This window comes from Mizuhopecten yessoensis, unplaced genomic scaffold, assembly GCF_002113885.1.
Source record: "Mizuhopecten yessoensis strain PY_sf001 unplaced genomic scaffold, ASM211388v2 scaffold8213, whole genome shotgun sequence".
NCBI lineage: Eukaryota > Metazoa > Mollusca > Bivalvia > Pectinida > Pectinidae > Mizuhopecten > Mizuhopecten yessoensis.
Genome location: NW_018407435.1, coordinates 694,899 through 705,744, shown reverse-complemented (window position 1 = coordinate 705,744; position 10,846 = coordinate 694,899). Strand labels below are relative to the sequence as shown.

General features: G+C 40.7%; 1 protein-coding gene across 1 annotated transcript; it reads right to left on the bottom strand.

Moving 5' to 3' along the window:
- Window positions 1-1,802: 1,802 nt before the first annotated feature.
- On the bottom strand, window positions 1,803-2,633 carry LOC110455370 (putative nuclease HARBI1). Its single transcript, XM_021505468.1, has one exon. It carries the CDS (start codon window positions 2,631-2,633, stop codon window positions 1,803-1,805), a length of 831 nt encoding a protein of 276 aa, XP_021361143.1.
- Between the last annotated feature and the right edge of the window lie 8,213 nt (window positions 2,634-10,846).

Sequence of the window (10,846 nt, the reverse complement as noted above, 5' to 3'; positions counted from 1 at the left end):
AGATCGTAAAATCAAATGCTATTGAGAATTCGAAAAAAAAATCAGTGACCTCACCATTATATTGGCACATTGTATTTTTTATCAACTTGCATAGATGCAATCACATATGTGTGTATTTTGTTTATCTTCTGTTCTTATGCCTACTATCTTAAATTTGTTTCATTCGCGGATTCCTATAAAGGTTCTGTATGTATGGCGTAACGTAACATTAAATAGGATTAAACAATTTTATACATTAAGCTCGTAAAAATTTACTCCTGCCTCTATTGATGGCCAAGAGCCAAAGTTGGAGGTATTTTTTTCTGACAAGAGAAGTAGAGGACGAATGGTCACAGGTATATTAAGCTCATCGGAATGCATTTGATATGTAATTTAAAGTATCGTTCCTGTTTTAAAAAGACATAAAACACTCAGCAGACAACCAAACAAACAGCACAGTATGGGGATGTTAGTGTAACGAACGGGTCTCTACGTGGGCGCCTATTGTAACGAATCTTACCTACTCACTCGGGTTCGACTGCCGCTTTCGCTTGCTGGTTCCATGGATTTCAAATGTAGTATGAAAAAGTAGAGAGGAAGCAGAGATTGGTGATAAAACAACTTAGGCAGATATAGATTTTACACGTTTATTGTACGACTACATTCAAACTTAACAACGCACGTGGCGGCAAGTGGGTCTCCGAAGTTCCACCAAAATTCGGTGAAATAACAAAAAAGTAACATGGCCCTGTCTATACTTTGTACGCACTCCCCAACCTACCTAGATACATTGGAACTTATTCTTCTAAAGCTCTCCACGAGGTAACTATATGACACGTGGTTGAGAACAAACGGCTATCACTTCCACTCAATAGCTTAAGGCCCGGTCACACAGCACTCCACGTCTAAATCACGTACAAAAAGTTATGAAAATCTGGTGGACGTGGTCGTAAGTGGTAATTTTTGGTCAATTTTGGCTTGGCCGTGCTTTGTACCGGAATGGCCGTCGGCGGCTGTTCCACTGCTAAGGCACTGCCTAAGCACAGCCTAAGCACAGCTAACCACGTCCAGCCACGTGTAAGGTTAAAAATAGGTTCGCACGTGTTTAAACGCGGGAAAAAGTGGCAAGTTACCACGGCTAACCGAGGCCTCATCGCGTCTGTAGCACTGCTGATCACGTGTTCAGCGCGGACGTAAAACGGGCACTCCACTGCCATAGCACTGCCAAATTACGGGTAACCGCGGCTCGGCGACGTCGGAAGCGCAGCTTGATGCGCATAAAAGCGGTCGCGCACGACTGGTCTTCACAGTTGCCGATCCAGATCTTCTACAGTCCACACCTCCACGCAAGTTCGTTCGCTGTTTTCTGTTTCAATGATGCCCAGGAAGAATGGTTCCACTGCCAAGAAGAGGCCGACGAAGACCAAGGCCAATGCCAAGGCCAAGACCAAGGCCCCAGCTGAGGATGAGGCTCGTCAAGAATCACAGGCCCAGGTGACAGTCAAGGTCCAGGTCCATGCTTTTCCTGCTGTTGCTGCCAGTCCAGACCCTGACCATGAGGCTGATGCTGGTCAAGTTGCTCCTGGAGAAGCTGAGGCTGCTGCTGATGGTCAGTACATTTAATTTTATTCAATTTACTGTTTTTTTCATTTGCAAATTTTGTTCCTTTCAAATTTCAATTTTGAATTTCAATTTAAAAATGAAAATTTATTACATTAATACAATATGTAATGTCATCAGTACATATATCAAACATCATTATCACATCAACATTTACATATCAGTGCTCCAGCTTCCCTAACTAACATGATCAATAAACATAGCTAATGGGGGAGGAGCATGTCATCCTGCCACGGCACCCTTCCAGCAGGGGAGTTGCACCACTGCATGATGAGGTTCATCTGGGCCTTGGCTAGTCTGGCATCTCTGTTGGGTCCTGGTACTCTATCAGGCCTCGTGTCTTCAAGGTTCCTGCCTTCACGCCAATCACCATTCACCAGGGCTCCATCTGGACGCTCCCAGTCCACCAGCCTGTTCTGCATCACCGGGTAACGTGTTCTCATCAGGTTGTGAAGGAGTATGCACGCCTTGACCACCAGCCTGACAGTGTCAGCTTCATGCATCATGGTAGTCAGGAGAACTTGAAATCTGTTGGCAAGGATCCCGAACGAATTTTCAAATACCCGTCTGGCCCGCGACAGTCGATAGTTAAATATCCTCTGCTCCCTGGTCATGTCCCTGTTAGCGTAGGGCTTCATCATGTAGGTCCGGAGTCCGAACGCATCGTCACCTACCAGGAAGTAGGGTACATCCTGTGTGTCAGCTGGCAGAGGATCTGGCTCTGGGAAGCCCGCGATGTCATTGTTCTGCAGACCCTCCTTGAACTCACTTTCATTGTAGATGTGGGCATCAGAGGAGGACCCCTTGCCGCTTACGTCTATCCACAGGAACATGTAGTCAGAAGACACTACTGCTAGGAGGATAACACTGAAGAAGCCTTTATAGTTTAAGTAGTCGGACCCAGTGTTGGCCGGAGCTTTACACGCAATATGCTTCCCATCTATAGCCCCAATAACATGCGGAAAATTCCAACTGTGGTACCAATAATCAGATAACTGGCGCCACTGGGCCTCAGTGTCTGGCGGCGAGAGCATCTCATGAGCATACTCGTCGACTCACAGACTTCACGTATCACCAGACTTATGGTGTTGTGGGGGACCCTCCAGGCATATTCCATCCCACGGTACTTGGAGCCAGAAGCAAGGTGCCTCAGGGTGATAGCAACCTTGACGCCTGGTTCAAGGGGTGCTCTCCAGTTGGTGGTCTCCTTGGTAAGGGCTGGTGTCAGTCTCTGCACAATTGCATCGTACATCGCAGGAGGCATCCTCATAAAGTTCTAAAAGGCTCTTGGGTCTTCGTTACACAGCTCGACCATGAGACGGTCGTAAAGCCCAAGCTGAGGTCTCCTCGCAATCCAGTCACGCACCAAGATGTTCCGTACCATTCTCCTCCTCCTCCTCCTCCTTCTTCTTCTCTCAGCAAGGATATGTTGGGCCTGTATCAGTTGGTTCTGTTGGTGCTGGAGCATAAAGATGAGGACATCACGGCGTTGAGGGTTCATGTTCACCCCTTGACATCTAGACTGCAAGTGCCGAAGTCTCAGAAAATTACGGTATTTTTATAGGCCGCAAATCAGAAGTGATACAGAAGTGATTAGGCAGTGAACAATCGTATTTAGCACTTGTTCGAGACGTCGTTTAACGGGCTTAGGTAGTGCTATGTACGCGGAAAAATCCACTTATCAGTGATAAGCCGCAAAACACACGCTATTTCCCTTGATACCAACGCGTAACACCCGTCTGATGACCGTGCTCTGCCCGTGACAGACCGCTAAACTTTCGGGTCTTACTGCGTCTTACTGCGTCTCCCCAAGTTTTAATCACTGCCGGAACACGGATTAGCACGTGTGTTTCAAGTGTGTTGCACGTCTCTACCACGTGTGCCACCCGTGGTTGTCCGCGGGCTAACATTTTGAGCAGTTCAAAACTTTTTGCCGCGTCCGACGCCGTGCCGATTTCTCCCCGCGTCCTGCCACGTCTATAAATCGACTGTAGCTCGTCTTAAACTCGACATCAACGCGAACAACATCGTCTGCTTCACGGGAGACCACTTTTGGACGTGTTTTGGTCGTGATTAAGCCGTAAAGCGCTGTGTGACCGGGCCTTCACCCGTTAACCCTTTTATTTTTGCAACATTCCTTCACATGAGCTAGAGGAGCATACCGCTTAAAGAAACCATCGCTGTATGGCAAAAACAGAAAGGGCGGAGAATGTTTAGCCACTACCTAAGTGCTATCAACAAACATCTCTCCTCCAAACGGTATGAAAACCGGCATGTCTCCCGAAAAATAAATCGGAATTTACCTCGCATTTTCTCTACTAAATTAATTAGTGCAAAAATAATACTCAAACCCTAGCAATGGATGTTCAATAAAAGTTCCCAACCCCAAATTTTGGAAGGATGGGCGACAGAGACACTTAAATCATTGGATTACTTAGCTAGACTAAACATGTCTTACTTGTCTGACATAGGGAGCCAAAGGTGCTATATCCAAGAAGCCCTCTCGATCATTTCCGGTAGCGGCCGGTATAATTTTAGGGATGCCCGGTCGGGTAATTAAACGCAACACAACGCCCCAAAACCTTAGTGCGTTACATTAGTAGCACAAAGGGGCCATATTGGATAAAAAAAAACTAAAGGAAGGAATCTTAAGTAGGGATCTTTTTTTTCAAAATATACAGTCAATTTGTTCCTGTTTGGGTGATCAATCAGTAAGTAAATTTAAGTATCCAGAATGAGACAGCTGATGTGCAACACTAATAGAATTAAATGGGTCGTTTTGTATTGCTTGGCCTTGTACAAGCGCAGTAAACCAGCGCTAGGGAATAGAGTTGAATGGGAAATAAGATCGAATCATGTATTTCACATTCTCAGATGTTTGCAAAGTCGGAATCTGCAGTTTAAATATTAACATCAGAGTCTTAAATTTCGGAGAAAATGGTTGACCATAAAGTTGGAGCTTTAAGTCGATTTGAGAAGAAATCGACAGAAACTGAGGACACATCAATCCAGAAGGAAATATATCATGACCAGATGCGAAAGCCCGTATGGACAACTATGTTTGAAAAGCGTTTCTGCATCCATCACAATATATTAACTGTCAAATCTAGGGAGCTATTTCTGTCAACAAAGGTATAATACAAGCTTGGTAATCAATGCAAAAACAAAAATGTCAGAGCTGAAAATCATGAAATATGCCAACAGTTACATTTCTCTCAGCGTAGATTAACTCGTATCGGGTAGATAACCATGGAGGTGTTGTTCATTACGGTAAGACCACATATATTAGTAAACAAACTCCGGAATGGTAAATCAGTTAGTATGCTACAATTAGAAAAAAACAAGTTAAGTATGGTAGTAGTCATTTAGTTCATATCGTTTGGTAGTAGCGAAGAATCCATTATTATCACACAGCAGATATGTCCAGGTATAAAAAAGAAAAAATTACAGGTTAAAGGGAATAAATACAAAGCAAGAATTTCACTAATTTTAGTTTAAAGGGTCTGACAAATACTGTAAGTCTTTGATTAAGTCCCTGATTTTAACGAAATAGCTAAAGAGGTAGTTTTCGTGGGATATATTTTAGGTGCAGTGACATATACTGCTACTTAAAGGATGGATTAATTTGCTGTTATTTTGCAGGAAAAGGAAAATTTACATCTTTTTCATAAGAATAAGAGAAATGCTAAAGTTAAGTATTACAATGCAAGTTTCGATTGTAGCATATATATATGTAAGATTTGTTTCTTTACGAAATCTACATGTTAACAAACATATTCATAAATTTGCTGGAGATAAATTGAATGTATTACCTTTGTATCAACTATTTTCTTCAGACACTTTTTTAATAGAAAGAAGACCAACGGTCCACCAATCTTGTGTACTTCGTGACGTCACGTTACTATTGTAGTGTGATGACATGTACTTGTGAAGTCACGAAGATGTTCTTTTGAATAAACATGAAGAGCCCTGTGAAGGGTGAAACCAGCTAGTTTTTTTAGTCGGTCGTTAATCTTATTTTTTCTATATTTACTTCCTTCACATGGACATTTAATCCTTTTTTATTATATATAAAACATGTCCAATATTTGTTGTTTTGTTATCCTTCCTTACCCTCCATGATTTTCTGTTGCGTCGCCCTACCATTTTATCCCAGATGTATTGTCGTTTTAGTATCAATACCTTTCTTGTTTTCGCTGTTGCATTGTCCTAAAAGTTTGTTCAATACTTCTGTTTTGTTATATTGTCCTTTACCTCACCCAATATTTTTTCGTTCAAGTGACTGGTTTGTTGTTTCGTTCCTTTGCTTTCTATTGCATTATCATGTCATTGCCTGTTATAAATAATCTTATTTTTTCTATATATATATATATAGATAGATATATATATCTTTTAGCATCATCTATTGTTTACATGTAACCTTGGTATCGGTAAAGATTCATTATGTGTTTCTATTTACAAACTTCTTTCCAAACGATATATCCTGTAGGGCAAATGCACAAAACTTCACAAAGTATGTTATGGTGTTTATTAAAATAGCAAACATGGTAGATTTAATTTTATTAGTCAAATTGCAACAACACATGAATTATGATGGTAATAGTTCAAGGCGCGCGAAAATTGTCAAGTTTATGGCTTTGGGTCACGAGAGCGGTTGCATGGTGATGACAAGGGTCAAGGCTGCAGGTCACAGAGGCGCGTGCGCGCTAAACAGGGTTAAGTATTTGGCAGTCTTAACCTGCCTTTATTGGCCTTGTCAGGGAGTGTATACACATCACAACAGGTCGTAGACCGGCAAAGCGATATTATTGTTGAGTTTGATCGAATAGGCATCATATACCATAAAGGCAAGAAGTATGACACATCGGCGCTATTGAAACAAGCTCTCCTAATCAAAATGCCCCGATCTGCCAAAACGGGACCTCGTCAGGTCAACCGGTCTGGCATTGCTGTTATGTTGAGAATATCGTGATAAAGCGCCGTCTTTAAAGTTATATGCGAAATGGCATTTTACGGATGCGGTGTGCATGGTCTCGGGGCACCGATACCGTCCAGTGTCGGAGGGCAATGAAAATTAGTTGGATGTCGATTGCTTACAAATTATCCTGGCTCGGTTAGCTTATAGAAATTCCGTGATATAATATCATTTTATTTTTTGTTTTTCAAACAAATTATTTTGTTTTTTTTTATACGAATTTTAGTTAAATAAAACATGTTTCTATCATGTTATTCAAAGTAAATTCCAAGTATGGTAATACCAATATATGGTCGGGAGAACACATTGGTCCCTGATTTCTACTTAAGCTTAATACACATTGAACACTGAAGACCAGACGCGGAATAGTTTGGCCGCCATTCCCAAGCCTCTCAAATACAAACTAGAAAGAAGCACTTTTACACTCTGCGAGGTAGTTTCATTTGCACGATTCAAAAGCTCTTTACACCTCCGACAATTACCCTCGTAGAAGAAGGCAAGAGGTTTTAGTCAAGATTCAATAAACAGCGAAATTAGTTCGCAGGCCTGGCCTTAGCATTCAGACAATCTATTATGTATTTATTTCATTTACACGCAAAAAAAGAGTTTTTACAATATCCCTAGGGCAATTTTTACGAGAAATGCATAGTCTATTATGGAATAGAAAACTCCACAGACCATTCTCATCTAGCACAAAATGCCTGGTAATGGCCAACGGATGACGGGATTATTTTAGTTGGACATTTGTATCAAGACGGCGGCTTTACCACAAAAGAACGATTCATTTTCGTTTTTGCACTAACTTTCATCTTCAAATGCACATATGTAGTCTTTATGTGTCACCTTGTCCATTAACCAGCCGAAGACAGGGCTGTATTTCACCAATTACCCGGCACTGTACGTGTGGCCATAGAGACTCGCGGCTGTGAGGAAGGCTCAATTCTGTGCCGGACCAATCAACTCATATGGTTTTGTAATTCCAAATTGGCTCATAGTTGACTTTTTACTGTTATACAGCATTGAGACAATCAGTTCCAGCTCTGAGAGGTTTGGCTCTTAAGGCATAATCAACGGGACACGTTATGTGACATTTCAGACGAGAACATGTTAATAGACCGTTGTATTTTGAGAAATATCACCGATAACAGACCGCCCTAACACTTATTTCTCTTTTGGCATTTGTTCAATTCTTGTTTTTGAGTGTCCATACAATTTTATTGCGGATTACGCCTCTAAGGGAAAGTGTATCAACGTCCATAATTGGAGGAGAACGAATGACGGTGATTCACGTAACAATAGCCAGACGGGCGAGGATATTACGTTGTTATTAGTGCGATATCATCTACCTCCTGAATGGCTGTCTGATGGAATGCAGTTAAAACACTTTGTTGAATCAGACTTTAATGAATTGAAATCTGAAAATTAAAACAAAATTCCTCCCTTGATTATTGCTCAATTTGGAATGTGGAATTAGATATGAACATACGATGAAACACCGTAATAATAAAATGGCTACTTATTAAGATCGTTTCGTGACAAAGAGGCAGCATTGTGATTGTAATAGGTAGCTTAATTTGTTGTGTTTACATATTTATCTCCCTTTATTGAAGAACGCTGTAAAACGAGAACCGCTACTGGTTAAAAGTCTATAGATAAAGGTATATCAGAATTGAAATTTGAGAATATATGAAAAGGAGACACGCTGAAAAAATAATTCCGTTGCTGCAAAATGAGATATGTTTAAAAGCAAATATGGGATTAATGCTAAATTCACTCATTTTATTTTTGAAGAAATGCTTTTTTAAGATCAAATTACAAAATTTTCCAGAAAAAATCACATTTCGCAAGATGAAAATACCAGGACATAACAACAGATATAAATATTACGGAACAAAGAAGTCAGTATCATGTTTTGCTCAATAAAATATTTGGTCCACACTATTCACAAATTCCCCAATAGTAAATTGTGTTTATACATTTCAACACCAAGAATAAGTACCCCGAGAAAACAACCACATGCAGCAAAAAAATGTGTGCTGTTAAAAACAAAATGAGCCACTATGTCCATTATTTTCATATTTGTTCAAATTCGACTTTTTTTTCTTTTTTTTCTTGTGGATTGTGATGTTTACTGAATAGACATAATCTACGCCAACTCTGCAGACACGTACAAGCTGATCTTCCCCCTTTTTTAATTACGATAAACCGGGATACGTTCGCCCGGTCAAATATTCGCCCTTTTGCCGATAAATCCATGTTCGCCTTGTGTTAATTCCCCCTTCGCATGTATTTACTATATATTGTATTTTGAGTACTAATACTAGCTGTCATGATCAATTTGTCGTCATTCGGGAGGGCAAAAAAGGCGTAACTTAAACTGCGGCGAAATTTTCCCAGGATCCAGTATCATTATTGTCTATATTTAGCACATGTGATATTTTTTTAAACGTTAAAATTAATGTATACAAATAAATTAACCAATTTTAATGTTTTGCCACTATATCTTCCTTCCATATACAAATGGCATACATATCAGCTATGAATGTCATTATCCGATTTTTGACGTCATAATTTTAACGTTGTATACCATGCATTGAACCACCCTAGAAAGATGGCTGTACCAATTCATTGAATAATCATAAATGATACATACACCGATTCGGGTTAAATGCTGAATTTTGAAAGAAAACAAAATCAGATGAATATATTCACAAATGGGTGAATATAAGCATTGAATAGGCAATATGAATGCCAACTGAAGGTACTTCAGTGGTTAAAATAGTCCGCCCTATTGTTCTATTTTGTAACCGTAACGTTCTCATGCTTGATGCTACGTCATCCATCTATTTTCTCAATGTACTAATGTAATGTATCCATTCTGTTTTCTCCCTATTTCCTCACACACTGTCTGCCGCTGTTGTCCGATATTTACTATCACGACTTCAATGTCTTATCTTTCTGTTTACTGACGTATTGCCTCTTTTTATCCAATATTTGTTGTATCACTGCCGTCCCTCTGGTCTAATGTTTGTTGTATCACTGCCGTCCCTCGGGTCCAATATTTGTTGTATCACTGCCCTCCCTCTGGTCCAATGTTTGTTGTATCCCTGCCGTCCCTCTGGTTCAATGTTTTTTGTATCACTGCCGTCCCTCTGGTACAATGTTTGTTGTATCACTGCCGTCCTTCTGGTCCAATATTTGTTGTATAACTGCCGTCCCTCTGGTCCAATGTTTGTTGTATCACTGCCGTCCTTCTGGTCCAATATTTGTTGTATAACTGCCGTCCCTCTGGTCCAATGTTTGTTGTATCCCTGCCGTCCCTCTGGTTCAATGTTTGTTGTCTCACTGCCGTCCTTCTGGTCCAATATTTGTTGTATAACTGCCGTCCCTCTGGTCCAATGTTTGTTGTACCACTGCCGTCCCTCTGGTCCAATGTTTGTTGTACCACTGCCGTCCCTCTGGTCCAATGTTTGTTGTATCACTGCCGTCCCTCTGGTCCAATATTTGTTGTTTTGTTCTCCTTCCTTACCCTCCATGACTTTCTGTGGCGTCGCCCTATCCTTTTATCCCATATGTATTGTTTTAGTATCAATACCTTTCTGGTTTTCGCTGTTGCATTATCCTGAAAGTTTGTCCAATACTTCTGTTTTGTTATATTTTCCTTTACCTCACCCAATATTTTTTCGTTCAAGTGACTGGTTTGTTGTTTCGTTCCTCTGCTTTCTATTGTATTTTCTCTCCTTTATGTTATTGCCTGTTATCTCACCTGTTAATGTGTATCCCTTCCCTCTTTGCTGTGTTTGCTCGCTTTGTTTCTCCCTCCCGTTGGTTTAATTTCTATCCTCTGTTTTTCTTGTTGCTACTTCTCTTAGCTGTGTTTTCCTCACGTTTACTGTACTGCTTACCCGGTTTTGTTCATATTATTTCTTGTACTATTGGTTTAACCCCAGTCCACCCTTTCCCCATTCTGTCTTAATGTTATTCTTACATTATGCTTCAAGTTTTATCTTGTTTGCTATAGTGTTGCCCTTCCAATTCCCTCCTCTGTTCACTTTATTTGCTATTGTGTTGTCCGTCTAATTCCCTCCTCTGTTCACTTTATTTGCTGGAGTGTTGTCCGTCTAATTCCCTCCTCTGTTCACTTTATTTACTGTAGAGTTGCCCTTCCAATTCCCTCCTCTGTTCACTTTATTTGCTATTGTGTTGTCCGTCTAATTCCCTCCTCTGTTCACTTTATTTGCTGGAGTGTTGTCCGTCTAATTCCCTCCTCTG